The 15,107-nt window shown below is 40.1% G+C and overlaps 2 protein-coding genes across 2 annotated transcripts; both read left to right on the top strand.

Moving 5' to 3' along the window:
* Positions 1-133: 133 nt before the first annotated feature.
* pdha1a (pyruvate dehydrogenase E1 subunit alpha 1a) lies at positions 134-9,918 on the top strand. The gene is made up of 11 exons (XM_056411549.1): positions 134-240; positions 1,876-1,944; positions 2,029-2,202; positions 2,642-2,768; positions 2,864-2,955; positions 3,818-3,910; positions 4,247-4,402; positions 4,517-4,588; positions 4,674-4,741; positions 5,218-5,326; positions 8,279-9,918. The coding sequence occupies exons 1-11, from the start codon at positions 193-195 to the stop codon at positions 8,441-8,443; spliced, it is 1,173 nt and encodes a 390-aa protein (XP_056267524.1). The 5' UTR covers positions 134-192; the 3' UTR covers positions 8,444-9,918.
* Positions 9,919-10,555: 637 nt separating this feature from the next.
* Positions 10,556-13,561, top strand: prdx4 (peroxiredoxin 4). Its single transcript, XM_056444950.1, has 7 exons — positions 10,556-10,856; positions 11,614-11,731; positions 11,820-11,936; positions 12,126-12,248; positions 12,441-12,571; positions 12,661-12,695; positions 13,429-13,561. Exons 1-7 carry the CDS (start codon positions 10,661-10,663, stop codon positions 13,477-13,479), a joined length of 771 nt encoding a protein of 256 aa, XP_056300925.1. The 5' UTR covers positions 10,556-10,660; the 3' UTR covers positions 13,480-13,561.
* The last annotated feature ends 1,546 nt before the right edge of the window (positions 13,562-15,107 follow it).

The following is a 15,107-nucleotide window of genomic DNA, read 5'->3' as shown; positions in this document are numbered from 1 at the left end:
GCTCCCCTGTATCCAATTAAGGATATGTGCTATCAGGAGATGTAGTGACTATTCCGTCCACAGGGGGAAGCAGTGCGCTGTAGGTGCCGAGTCTAAACCCCACGAAGAAGAAGCAGAAGAAGAACCGGAAGGACGCAGCCTGACAGAAGGACGTTGCCGTGTAGGGTTTGTTTTGAGCGAGCTCAGGACAAGATGCTGACCAATATCTCTCACGTGCTGAGGGTTTGTGCTCAGAGGAATGTGAGTATATATATAATGTAAACAGCGCCGGCCTCTCGGAGCTCCGGCTTTCCCCCCAAAACAAGCCCGTCCTCGCGCTGCTGACCTTGTCAGGCCGAGCGGGAGCTCGTGTGGCTAACGCCGCTAAAGTCTGCACATAAATACACACTCTAAAGATCGTGTCACGTATCATTATTCCCAAAATGTACATTTACGTAACGATAGTTTACCTCTTATGCTCCACGGGTTCATGCGGTTTTATGTCAACTGACGGCGAGCTAACTAACTAAATGTGTTACTTTGATTTGTATTGTCATTAAATACCTCTAATACCTTTTACATTTCTTTATCAATAATTTTCTGAAACATGTAATACGGTTTAACCATTCATTAAAGTCCATACATCCCACCTAAATCAATATGTGTTAGTTTAAAGCACTTTTATTACACATTTTCCTTAATTAGTTAATTAATTTCCTTAAATAACTCGTATTTTGAGAAGATTAGCAGAGAGGTGATGATTATGATGTATTATGATAGAGGAATGATGAATGCCAGCTGGAAAGGGTTGACCGGCATCTATCTTTTTTATTATAATCTTTTTAGTATTTACTTTGTATACTTTGCACAGCCATTGTATTATATTTGTTTGTGTGTGTGTGTGTATATATATATATATGTTTCATTTTATATTTTACTTGTATACATCTATATCTTTCCTCCCTGTTTTTTATATATTATTCTCGTGTGTTTAGTTTATTGGTGCTGCTACTGTGACGACAAATTTCCCCTTGGGGATTAATAAAGTATATATCTATCTATCTGTCAAGCTCGGATATTGTCTAACACACAATTTAAATATGTATTATATTTTATGGAACTTTTGTTTTTACGTGTAGCCGTGATATTTATGCTCTGCTGGTTACCCCAAAACATAACATTTCACAATCTGGTAGAATGTTTTTCATCTGGGTGTCAAACCTCAGCTCTCTTCTGGTAGCAACTGAACTCAAATGTGTTATTTGGCTCATAATTTGACTTTTGGTCATAAAGGTCTTGATTTAAAATCCATATGTTGCCAAAATCTATTTAGACAAAGTTCTACTACAGCTGCTTGTGTTCAGTACACGTATTACTATATATGTATATTAACTTAAGGGTTCGTACGGTCATGGAAAACCTGGAAAAGTCATGGAATTTTAAAATGCTCATTTCCAGGCCTGGAAAAGTCATGGAAAAAACTTAAATCTTAAAAGTTTTGGAAAAGTCATGGAAATGTGTTATAATCACATGTTCATTTACACAGTTTAAAATAATTAATGTGTTTTTTAAAGAAAGACACTCAAAATATAAGTCGGCGTACGCTCTCAATACACAAAATGTTCTAAATTGTTCACGTGTATACCGAGATTTCAGTTTGGTCATGGAAATTTGGTTTTAAGTCATGAAAATGCATTGGTCAACATGTGTAAGAACCCTGTAACTTATTTTGTGAAATGGACACAAAAAGAAAATCGTGGTTATATATTCTAAAGTAAGAAATAAAGTATTGTTTTGTGTTTATACTGTAACTCGGGTTTCTTATCGGCTCTAGTATTGAAAAGGTCAAACCTTTTTGTTTAAACGCATAATAAAACCTCCTTTTTCCCACGGCAGGGAGCAGCAGCGGTCGTGTCGGCACGCTCGTATGCCGACTTCGCGACCGAGGCCAGCTTTGAAATAAAGGTAACGTTGTTTTCTTCCGGTATTCTGATCGATACACGTGGCAGCTTGTGGTTTTTATGGGTATTTTCTTCTTCTTCCCTCTAGAAATGTGACGTCCACAAGCTGGACGAGGCTCCGGCCACTCGGGTGGTGATGACTCGGGATGAGGGTCTGGAGTACTACCGCATCATGCAGACCATCAGGCGCATGGAGCTGAAGGCGGATCAGCTGTATAAACAGAAGATCATCCGAGGATTCTGCCACTTGTACGACGGCCAGGTTGAGTGCATCTTAATTGTTCCTACACTACATGCAGTGAGAATATAAAGTCTCTAGTATCTATGCGTTTGCTTCTCTGGGAAGAATACAAAATGGCATTAAAATATCTATCTGGATTAAAACACAGATTAGCACTTCCGTGGCACTCAAATAGCTCTTATTATGGTACTTTTGTAGTTCGACTATCTTGAAGAAATGTTACCTTCTCTATTCTTGTTGTTCTTAGTTTGTACGCTAGGTTGATGCACTTATTGTAAGTCGCTTTGGATAAAAGCGTCTGCTAAATGACATGTAATGTAAAAAATAAAAGTCTGTTTTGTAATGCAATTATATATTTTTTAATTGGACGTTTAGTATTCTGTAAATCCTGATTTCGAAATATCAAATGTAATAACACTGCTATAACATTTCTGTGTTTTTTGTTTTGTTCCGCTTGCAGGAAGCCTGTGCAGTTGGTATCGAAGCAGGAATTAATTTGACGGACCACCTGATCACCGCGTACCGCGCCCACGGCTACACGTACACCAGAGGAGGGACCGTGAAGGAGATCATGTCCGAGCTCACCGGTCGGTCTGCAACGCCGAGGCGTCGACGTTCGTCGAGGATTTCGATCTCTCCGATCGCTGTTGATTTTGAGATATTTTTTATTTTTCATTTACAGGAAGAAGAGGCGGAATTGCCAAGGGCAAAGGAGGCTCGATGCACATGTACACCAAGAACTTCTACGGAGGGAATGGAATTGTCGGAGCTCAGGTATATCACAGGAACGGGTTCCTAACATTAGCAAACGTCACGAGGACTAAAAGCACGAGTCACTCGTGGATCTGCTTTTATCGTTTTCTGATATTCGATCACAAACCTGCAAGAATCAAATACATCTATCAGGGTTCGTACGGTCATGGAAAACCTAAGAAAAGTCATGGAATTTTAAAATGGTCATTTCCAGGCCTGGAAAAGTCATGGAAAAAACGTAAATCATTAAAGTTTTGGAAAAGTCATGGAAATGTGTTATAATCACATCATTTAGATGGATATAGATCGATAGATATGTACTTTATTAATCCCCAAGGGGAAATTTGTCGTAACAGTAGCAGCACCAATAAACTAAACACACAAGAATAAAAAATAAAATATAAAAAACAGGGATGAAAGATAAAGATGTATACAAGAAGTATACAAAGTAAAATATAAAATAAAATGTATATGTATATATACAACATATATGCATACACAAAACACAATACAATACTAATGACAAATTAAATTAAATATAAAATATTTTTACACCGAGTTTGAAATAATTTATATGTTTTTTTTAAAGAAAGACGCTCAAAATATAAGCCGGCCTACGCTCTCAAAACGCACAATGTTCTAAATTGTTCATGTTTATACCGGGATTTCAGTTTGGTCATGGAAATTTGGTTTAAAGTCCTGGAAAAGTCCTGGAAATCCATCGGTCCAAATGTGTAAGAACCCTGATCTGTTATCCGTTCCATCAGGCATAAGCTGCCACTGAACCCGAGACGATCGGCATGTCTGTTTCCTATGTTGACACAGGCTCTTCCACATTAAGATGCATGTCATGTAACCTCGGACATCTCTGGATTCTGCTCAGGTTCCCCTGGGTGCCGGTGTGGCTCTGGCCTGCAAGTATCTGGGCAACAATGAGCTGTCGGTCAGTCTCTACGGCGACGGCGCTGCCAACCAGGTAAGCCACAAAGAGTTTTACTCTCGCCGTGTTCAGTTACCGACGTGCTCCATCGCAGCTTCGTTCACCTGCAGAAGACGGCCTTTCTTCAACAGGGAACGTTTTAAATCACTACTGTTCCGCTCCTCTGTGCTCGAACCTGCTCATCATGTTCAGGGTTCAAGGGGACCATGAAAAAATTGGATTAGCAAGTTGATTGATAATTACATTGAAATTTTAAAAAAAGATAAAAAAATAAAAAAATTATAAACAGACTTGTAGAAGATCTACTTTGCTATATACTTCTAATCTAAGCTCCATAGTGTTTTTAAAAGACACTCTTTGTGTATTTCACAGGGTCAGATTTTTGAAACCTATAATATGGCGGCGCTTTGGAAGCTGCCCGCCATCTTCGTCTGTGAGAACAACCGGTACGGCATGGGCACGCCGGTGGAGAGGTCTGCGGCCAGCACGGACTACTACAAGAGGGGAGACTACATTCCTGGCCTCCGGGTAAGGCTTTTCCCTCTTAATTTTTCTGGACGACATAATTAGCTTTGTTTGTTTGAAATGTTTTTGCTCTAATGTATTTCAGTGACATTTTGAGGCGATTGTTTTTGTATTTAGGTGGATGGGATGGATGTTCTGTGCGTTCGGGAAGCGACCAAGTTTGCAGCCGATCACTGCCGAGCTGGGAAGGTGAGTTAAAAAAATTAAAAAAATTATTATATTGAGCAGGAAACTAGATCATCGGTTAATTTGTGTCCTCCCGTTCTGTCATCAGGGTCCCATTCTCATGGAGCTTCAGACCTACCGCTACCATGGACACAGTATGAGTGACCCTGGTGTCAGGTACAGGATCACCTTTTTATTTGCTGCAACTAATCACTATACATATAATATATTATAGAACATATTTTATATTTAAAATATTTTATATTCATATATTATTAATATTACCGTAATTAATTTAAAATATTTATATATTTTACATATCATATAACAGATTTTTTTTATACGTTTAAAAATAAATAATGTTTTACTTATTATTAATGCTCTGATGTGCACCGCTGCTGTGATTTTTGAAATGTCCCCACAGTGGGACGAATAAAGGAATATATCATATATCTTTTACAGAACTTTTCGAATTGATTAACAATTGTATTTCTGTATTATCAGTGATCTCACCTCTCAATCTTCTCCTCACGTTGGTGCTGCCCCTTGCGGTAGTCTTCATGTACCCTCCTTCCCGCTGTAGTGGACTTGCAATACCCAGATGGTCAAATAATCCCCACAACACCCCCGCACCCATCTCTCTCCCCTCTCAGCTACCGCACGCGTGAGGAGATCCAGGAGGTCCGTGGTAAGAGTGACCCCATCTCCCTGCTGAAGGACCGCATACTCAGCAACAACATGGCCAGCGTGGAGGAGCTCAAGGTAACGAACAGCTGCCCGTTCAAACACCGAGAAGGAAAATGCTGCTCCAGCAAGTTGTCCACTAAAGAGTTGACGCGTATGCATCATCGTTAGGGGTTTTAAAGTGTGTTACGATGTGTTTTCAACAAGATTTGTTAGTTGGGAAAGACGAGCAGGAAGAGAGGAAGCATATTTATTGTGTTTCTGTTCATAAATGGTTTGAATGAGGCTCTAATTCATAGTCGGTCTGTATATGACCGCCGGCGGTTTGATGAGACGATGTACAGGAGCAAAATGTCTTTACGCTTCCTAAAATAATGATCAGTTTAAGGGTTCTCCGTGTTTACAATACTTTCACCACGTCACCTTGCTGTCAGACAGGAAACTGAAGCCATCATGACGTCATTTATCCTGTCTTCAAAACCACTCAGACAAACGCAGTAATTTGACCTCAGAACATTGGAGTTTTAGTTTTTTGACAAAATAACAGGCCTGCATTGTAGATGACAGGCCGGTCTCAGGGGAACACCTGGGGGTTACTTCCTGTGTCCTTATTACGCAATCAAACGGGAAAGCTTCGAGAGCAAAACTTTCCACTTTGCGATCAGAAATTGGATTTGGAAAAACGATCGACACCGCAAATCTATTTTATTTTGAATTTTTATTTATTTTTTGCATGTAAAATAAATGTGTGATTGAAAATGTATTCATGCAAATCCCCAATTTTTTGGTTTGCAAATTATTCTTGCTGTTGAGCTGAATCACGTGGGTGGGACTTGCGCTCAAAGACGTAAGACGCGTCTCTATTGGCCCGTTTCGATCGGATTGGTAGCATGTGTGGGATAATGTATTGATCCCCCTCTCAATCTCCCTGATAGGGTGAATTTTTTTTAACGATAATCACTCGCTAGGGGTCAAGTCGACAAAGTCGTGTCATCACAGCGGCCATTTCAATGCTGCCACTGTGACCGAGGCTGGCCAATAGAGATGTCTTATTCAGCGTAGGCCCCGCCTACAAACATGGAGCTCAACAGCAAGAATAAAATTTGGATTTGGAAAGAAAACACTTAGATTCACATTAATACATTTTTTATCACAAATTAATTTTACGAGCAATAAAAACATGCTTTGTGTGGTGATATATAACACAAACAACATGGAGGACCTGTCTGTAGCAAAGTATTTTTAGTAGGGCTGGGCACGTTAACGCGTTAATCTTGCGTTAACGCAGCACTTAATTAACGCCGACAATTATTTTATCGCGCATTAACGCATGTTTTTTTTTTTTATACGTTTTTTTTTAAAATAATTTTTTTAGACAAAAGACAATACATAGACATAATACCTAGAGGACTATAAACAATGCAGACGACAAAACAATGGACATAACATCATAATGTCAGAGTATTTGTGGGGGAAAAAGAATCTCAACAAATGACGGCAGGTATGAGACGCCCTCAAGACACACATCACACGGAGAATACACGAGCTGTATGAAAGGAGAGGACTGCAAAGCGACAGCTTCACAACGTGCACCCTGTTGCTCTCACTGGGGACGACTGGACATCGGGTGACCAGACGTCCAGTTTTCCCCGGACATGTCCTGCTTTTGAGCCCTAAAAAATGCGTCCGGCAGGGATTCCAAAAACGTCCGGGATTTTGCTTCGTCGGATATTTGTTTTTCTCTGGGTTTTCATAAACTCGTATTTACCCCTGGCAAGTTTTGGAAATGGTATCTCCCTTCTTACGTGAGGTCTGACGGTTTAGAGGACAGTCATTGGTCGACCGATCTCAGGGTTGCCAGATACACGATAATTATCCTCCAAATACAACCATTTTGAGCCTTTGGTACGATACTTCACCATCTCCAATCTGGCAACACGGAGCACCTCGCCGCCTCCACTAGTTCATTGTTGTTTGTGCGGCATGCTATACACTACAACCAGCGTCGCCGCTCCCATAATGCACTACGCGCTGTGCGGAGGGCACCACGTCCTGAGGGGGCTCCACAAAATAGGCAACTAAAAAATCCTCATAGTTATAATAATTATAATGCTGATGTTATTTCAGTCTAGAAATATTAGGCACCTTTTAGGCATGTATATCACAAAACAGGCAGAACAAGAGAGATGTTTAATCTCAGCCCCCCCCCCCCCCAGACGAAGTGTCCTCTTTTTCACAAACTCAAATCTGGTCACCCTACTGGACATCACTCTGTAACCACAATGACCTCGGAGTGACTGTGCATTATATTGATGAGAAGTGGGCGCTGCATTCACATGCCCTGACTGATGAAAACAGAGGAGACACATGATGCTGAAACGTGCGCGGGAAACTTTACTGAAGTTGCACAGCAGTGGAATGTGTCAGATAAAGTCACCACACTGAGCAGATAGAGCACCAGAGATGATCGCTGCTGCGAGACGACTGCCTTTGATCATGTCCCTGCTTCAGTCTCCAGCGTTCTGTCACAGTGTCTCTGCATAACAGTGCATTTGACAATGTCCTGACAGATTTTATGGCACTTTAGTTCATATGGCAGAACATTTAAAATAAGTGTCAAGTTCTAGGAATTGACAAACTGCACTGAAAGTGTTTTCTGGTGTCTCACTCTAACAGGGACAACACATGTTATGGCACTTTCATTCATATGGCAGAACATTTCAAATAGAAGTGCGCTATACACTACTTTTGAATGAATTATTGGATTTTGCGTATACAAATGCGATTAATCAGGGAAATCATGCGATTAATCGCGATTAAAAAATTTAATCGTTGCCCAGCCCTAATTTTTAGTTTTCAGTTAAATAAGAAAATGGCAAAATTATCAGATTTTAAGACGCAAAGATGTGTCTCTCATAGACGGTATGTTGTAAACTTATATTTAGGATTTAGTATAGTTACTTAACGGCTCACATGGACACTAAAAAAAGTCAGACGGCAATTAACTCTAAACTTTTTAATGTGTCGCAGGAGATCGACGTGTCGGTGAGGAAGGAAATCGAAGACGCCGCTCAGTTCGCCACCACGGACCCTGAACCCCCCCTGGAGGAGCTGTGCAACCACCTCTTTAAAAACGACCCGCCCATGGATGTGCGCAGCACGAACCCGTGGATCAAGCTCAAGTCCACGAGCTAAAGTTTCATCCCGTCGTTCACCCAGTAACATATTTAGCCCTTTCCCCTCACACACACACACACACACACACTGTACCTTAAACCAGTGGCTCGGACCCAGAGCGGGAACCATCAACAAGTACATTTATTTCAAAACTGTACAGTTTAACATTCACCAAAATCTTCTGAGGATAAAACAAAGACAACGAAACTGGATAATTAACTGAAAGTTGTTTTTTTTTGTCACAGTGTTCCAAAGTCTCATGTCCACTATTTATTTATACTATTAGTAAAACATATTAAAGTATTCTCCAACTCACACTTTCGTTTTTTATGTCGAGTAATTACAATCACCATCCCTGACGTTGGTGGATTATTTAAAGTCTTCACTCATGTCTGATGTACGAGCACGAAAATATATAAATTAAATACCTGTGAATAATTATTTTTAATTTTAGAGGAAAGCTCAATAAATCACTTAAAGATATTTTAAGGAATATCGAGGTCTCTTAACAATAAGCATCACGTCGGAGGGTTTTTGTAAATCCGGCCCCAAGTGAATATATATATGATATATTATATATATATATATTTAGGAGATTCTAAATGTGCTTGTTTGATGGTTTTTCTCTGGTCACTTTTGAGGTGAAATGAAGCGAATATCCATCCCATAATTGTTCATCTCATAAAGAGACTGACCTGTACGATCGGCTGTTCTCTTTATACTGAAGTGTACATGATAAATCATTCATTTTAAGTTTACTAGTTCTTGTCTTGTCTTATTATTTCAAGCTTACAAAAACGCCGTACAAGACGGCAGCAACTTTCCCCATATGTTAAAAATAAAAATACAGTATGTAATGTCGTGAATACAGAGGGAAAGGCTTTAAATATTTTAATTTGTCTCGCCAAACCAAACGTGCCTGGCAGATCTCGTCTTGTGTAGCCGTGTCGTTTTCCGTGATTCACATTGTGTTTATGACGCAAACATAAACCGCTCATTTTCATACTACGACTCCTTTTAAGCTCCTTTTTTTTTTATGATGTACATGTGTGTAAATAGTTGGTCACACTCGCGTTACCACGGGAACAAAAGATGGTGACCTGTAAACACGATGGCTTCTAGTCAGACTGCGTTCATGGGAGGAGTTTCACGTCAAGTTACGAAATCAAAGAGATTAAACACATTATTTTATCTTCTTTTTTTTTAAGAAGAAGAAAAATGACTGTGCCGACAGCTCGGGAAGCCAAATAAAAAACCTTCATATCAACACTACTGATCATTTTCAGTCGTTAATATTCTGAAACCATTTAAAGCAGCAGGGAAGGGTCTTATTTGAAATGTGAAAAGTATTTAGTCAAATAAGTTAAAGTAGATAGACTACAATTTTAAATGTCAGTACAAATACCCGCAGTGGGAGTATTTGTTGAAGGAAACTGTTACGTCGACGTAGGAAACACTGGTTTTATGTGTGTAATAAAAAGACTAAGATACTGGATTGTTGTATTATTCTTTGTCTGTATGCTTGGGTTGGGTAAATTGTCCCTAACTTTGACCGTTTATTTTAATGAACGGTAATTACTGGTTAATAAATCCCATCAACTTAATACCTTTTAATTTTGGAGAACAATACCAGTAAAGGTAGCACCCTTGCTGTAATAATTCTTTTTTAGGGGTGAACACTAAGTCCTGTGTAAGGTGGCTTCAAAACAATGAACAGAGTTACTAGTCATGACTACACCGTCAAAGTTGTTAAGACAAAGTAAAGTAGCAATATTGTGAAAACAAAACGGCATTTCAAGATAGGGTCAAAATGTAAATATTTTTAAAGTCCATATTGTGAGGAGAAAGAAATTGTGATTGGAAAAGGTCCTTTCGAGATAAAGTTGATATTATAATTATAAAGTTGAATACTTTATAAATTCCCAATTCGTCTCAATATTAGTTATAACACTTGTGTGTGGCCAGGAAGTTGTATTTCCTTTTTTTAACATGTATTTTCTCCCTATGTATTAAGGACCTGGGCTGTGAGGGATATACTGTCATCGGAAGTAGTACTAATTACCACCAGTAGGTGGCGGTAATGCAACAAGCAGGAGGCGAGCTGCTGCAAAACCTGGACCAAAAAGAAGAAGAAGAAGAAGAAGAAGAGGAGGAAGAAGGCTCCTTAACTCCAGCAAAAAGGCTGAAACAACAACATTCCCCATTCAGTGGTCAACTCGTGGCTGCAGCGACGCAATGGACTCCCTTTTGCATACGAAGAAGCAGCTTTTCCGCGCGCTGTGCGCCGCTCTCCTCCTCCTCGCCGCCACATGCGCAGAGGAAGGCGCAAATGGGAAAAACTGTCACAACTACGCGGGGGGACACGTCTATCCCGGGGAGGCTTTCCGCGTGCCCGTGTCCGACCATTCCCTGCACCTCAGCAAAGCCAAGAGTGAGTTTTAATTTAAGTCTCTTGAGTTCACCCAGGAGGTGGAAAGTTCGTGAAAGTGCGCAGTGATATATATCCGTCCTGATGTCAGGGACAATGCAGCTCACAGACGGGGTCTGCAGCTCGCGCTCGTATTGGATTGTCTGTGTCTTATTGTTTGAATCCTAATAGTTGTAAGACTCGGACCACATGCCATGACTTAAGGACACGTCATTCTCTAACTTGCGTCTGCTTCCGCCGATGTGACGCATGACCAGCACTGCTGATAACGTGGGAAAACCATCAGACGTCCATAAAAGTCGCGTGCACGTGTATGAGTCTATGTGAAATGCGGTGTTGTAAGCAAAGTCATTCTCTTTATGCCAACACATGCACTCCTGTTCAATATGCAACACACTTCCGGTTGTATTGCATATTTATAACCTTGCACATGCAATACAACTGAACTGTTATGCACTAAGGAGTAGAGAAGGAGTAGAGACAACAGAAATATTTCAAATGGCATATAGACATAATAAATAAATAGAGCAAAAGTGCGTTACACTGAGCCATATGGGGCATAACATGTGAATACAAACATTAGATCAACATGTTTTAAAGTGTCTTAATGTGCCATTTAAAGGCTTAACCACGACTGTGCATTTCTGCATAAGAAAAAGCATCGCGGCATCAAAACACATGCACACATTTACAGTTGCAGTAATAACTCCTGGTTTTATCAACCCATGTATTTTATTTTCTTCTTCTTCTTCTACCGAAGTTTCAAAGCCGGCGCCGCACTGGGAGGGAACGGCCGTCATCAACGGTGAATTCAAGGAGGCGAAGCTGTCGGACTACAAGGGCAAATATCTCGTCTTCTTCTTCTATCCTCTGGACTTGTGAGTGACGTCGGAGAAGCGCGTGACATGAACACTTTAATTGTGTTGATGCCCATCCTCATGTGTGTTGTCTTCTTTCTTTTTGCAGCACATTTGTCTGCCCCACTGAGATCATCGCTTTCAGTGATCGCATGCACGAGTTCCAAGCCATCAATACAGAGGTGGTCGCCTGCTCCGTCGACTCCCAGTTCACCCACCTGGCCTGGTGAGAACGTGCCCCCGTTACACCCTCAGACGTCCTGGAGGAGACCGACTTGAGTCGAATAATTATATAAATACTTATTATTTATACTTGTTTCAATAAATTAATTGTAGGCGTTCCCGCTGATGTTACGGATGTGACTCATTGATCTAAACTGTACACTCAGCACAGCTTTATTTCTCTTATTAACAGGATCAATACGCCCAGAAAGCAGGGTGGACTTGGACAAATGAGAATACCGATGTTATCGGACCTCACTCACCAGATTTCAAAAGATTACGGAGTCTACCTGGAGGACCAGGGACACACACTGAGGTACGGGTCCGATCGCCGTGATCGCCGACAGCTACGTCTTTATAGTCGACTTTAACTTAATGAAACAAAGTTGCGCAACTCTGAGATTTGAAATCCTTTAAAAATGCGTTCAGATGACATGTAATGCTTCTCCAATGTGCTCCATAACATAGTCATAACACAGCTTGAGTCTCACCTCTCTCTCTCTCTCAGAGGACTCTTCATCATTGATGACAAAGGCACCCTGAGGCAGATCACCATGAACGATCTCCCGGTGGGAAGATCCGTGGATGAGACTCTGCGGCTCGTGCAGGCCTTCCAGTACACGGACAAACACGGAGAAGGTACCAGGAGCTCATTCATCTCAGTAATTCTGTTAATTATTATTATTTATTGTCCTCGTGCTGACTGCAACCGTGTCGTGTTCCCCCAGTGTGTCCAGCCGGATGGAAGCCAGGCAGCGACACAGTGAGTATCACCGGCGGATTTGGATCCTCGGTCTCTAACTAGTGTTGTGTGCAGGGAAAAATGGAAGATTACAGTCGTGTTTTAGCCTTTAAATGGCACATTAAGTCTGATAATCTTCAGTATATTTGCACTTTTAAAAATGTTGATCTAAGTCTAATACAAGTATTCAAGCCATAAGTATTTTAAGTGTACATATCTATTATTATTATCATTGTATTACTTTAAATGTTTAATTTTACCTCTATATCTATGTGTTTGTATTCTTTATAATGTTTGTATTCACATGTTATGCCCCATATGGTTCAGTGTAACGCACTTTTGCTCTATTTATTTATTATGTCTATATGCCATTTGAAATATTTCCGTTTTCTCTACGAGGCTCGACTCTTTCTCTACTCTGTTGTGCATAACAGTCCAGCTGTGTTGCATATGCAAGGTTATGAATATGCAATAGAACTGGAAGTGCGTCTCTATGGACCGTGTATTTGAAAATGAGTCTCTTTGTGTCCAGTTTACAAATAGTGTCTTATTTTGTGCAAAAAAGCCTCCACTTCAGGATAAGAGAAGCCACTGTGAGCGTAGCCTGAATGTTTATTTGTGCAGAACAAACTGATATTTGGGAAGCACCAAAAAGGGGGCTAGTTTGTTGTCGGGGATCTTTAATTAGTCAGCCTGATTCAAAGCGTACACATCGTGTTTTCTCACTGTCATTTAATTTAACTCTCTCCCACAGATCATTCCCGACCCTTCAGGCAAGATGAAGTATTTTAATAAACTGAACTGATCTGCGTTCCTGTCGTCCCAAAGTCTGTGGACTCCATCACTTACTGAAAAGTAAAAATAAAAAATGTGTTTTCATAAAATGTCGTCCGTCTACTCTAATTTGACCGGACGACCTGCAGCTTGAATATCAGTTCATGCTTTTAGATTTTTATTTTGTAAAATCAACTCGATGGAATAAAAAAAATAGATAAAGCAACCGTCACTTTTCTGCATTATGCCAAACAATCAGGGAACGGGAGACTACAAATTTAGAAAAAGAAGTGAGAAACATATCAAACAGTATGGGGAACATCAACTAATGACTGGGAGAAAATAGCATAATTTGGTATTTTGATAAATAAAATAAAAAAGTAATGGAGTTTATATACTTTCTGAACATTCACTCAGTTTACAACACTAATTTAAGAAGAGACCTCAGAATTACAAATAACCAACTGATTGCCTGATGAGACAACTGCAACTGAAAACATGTTTGTGAGAATTATTATTTAACATTTGCATAAAGCCTGATATTGAAAGCGAGACACAAAATGTATTCATTGTCCCTAATAACACATGCTGTCATTTGATCACACCAAACAGTCACCAGAATATCGTCTTATGGGAAGCTACCACATTTTAAATTCTGATTCATGTCTCCATCCAACAGTCACTGGGCCACCTGGAGTATCAACGCAACGCCTCAAAAGATTTGATTTTCAGATGCTTTCCTCATTAATCATCACAACAAAGATGTTGCCACATCACATACGGAGTTAATCTGTCACATACTTATACCCGTCTGGTGATAGCCTAAGATCTTCAAACTCTACGTTTTATTGGAGGTCTAATCTGTAATCAAATAATTGCACCATCAATAGATCAATAGTGTGTATATTTCACTGATTTGCAACTGAAGCAGATGTTACCTATAATTATTGATATTATTAAATGCATAGGTTTCCCTCTTACTTTTCCATAATGGATTATTTGTTATTGATCTCTAGAGATATTTGGTGCACTGGCCTTGGTTTAAAAAAAAAAATTATATATTATTTGTTATATATTTACCGATTTGAACAACATCCAAATTTAGCTGAGTGATGAACAGAAAGACAAGCACACGAAAAGAAAAATAAACAGTTTGTTCAAATCTTGGTTGTTGAATGTTTCCTCCTCCAAGGATGTATAAAGTAGTCACTGAAGCTGCTGATTGTAGTTTTTTAGACGATTTTAAACTCCTGAGGAGCGAATGACGAAACGAGGACAAGTCAGCGAAGGTAAAAGGAGAACATGGCGAGTTCTATAAGACCAGAAACCAACGATGTCTCCCAATATCAAGCGACTCTTACAGTCAGTCAAATGTTAAAGCCCAATATTTTAACAAGAAAATATGTTTTTCAAAATAAGATAAACTGTGCAGTTTTTTAGAATGGCCGTGCACATGAATGAATACTGCGCAGTCTGACAGCACGAGGAAGGAAGGAGCTTCCATCTGTCCTTCACACACGGCCGGTGAAGGACATCTTCGGGACACAGCTGGCCTTGTTCACCCGCCCGTTGAGTCTCCTCCTCAAGTAGACCTCTCCAGAGAAGACGGCTGAGGCCACTTGAGCCGAGAATTCCAGAGTCTCTCCCGCAGATAGAGAT

This window comes from Pseudoliparis swirei, chromosome 3, assembly GCF_029220125.1.
Source record: "Pseudoliparis swirei isolate HS2019 ecotype Mariana Trench chromosome 3, NWPU_hadal_v1, whole genome shotgun sequence".
Taxonomy (NCBI): domain Eukaryota; kingdom Metazoa; phylum Chordata; class Actinopteri; order Perciformes; family Liparidae; genus Pseudoliparis; species Pseudoliparis swirei.
The sequence above is the reverse complement of the archived record's forward strand: the minus strand, read 5'-3'. Positions and strand labels throughout refer to the sequence as shown.

Bases quoted from the DNA above. Each gene is read 5' to 3' on its own strand.
- pdha1a (XM_056411549.1), top strand. From the start codon at position 193: ATGCTGACCAATATCTCTCACGTGCTGAGGGTTTGTGCTCAGAGGAAT. The intron at 2,956-3,817 runs GTATATCACAGG...GATTCTGCTCAG, and splicing joins ATGGAATTGTCGGAGCTCAG to GTTCCCCTGGGTGCCGGTGT. The intron at 4,742-5,217 runs GTACAGGATCAC...CTCCCCTCTCAG, and splicing joins ATGAGTGACCCTGGTGTCAG to CTACCGCACGCGTGAGGAGA.
- prdx4 (XM_056444950.1), top strand. From the start codon at position 10,661: ATGGACTCCCTTTTGCATACGAAGAAGCAGCTTTTCCGCGCGCTGTGC. The intron at 10,857-11,613 runs GTGAGTTTTAAT...CTTCTACCGAAG, and splicing joins GCACCTCAGCAAAGCCAAGA to TTTCAAAGCCGGCGCCGCAC. The intron at 11,732-11,819 runs GTGAGTGACGTC...TTCTTTTTGCAG, and splicing joins TTCTTCTATCCTCTGGACTT to CACATTTGTCTGCCCCACTG.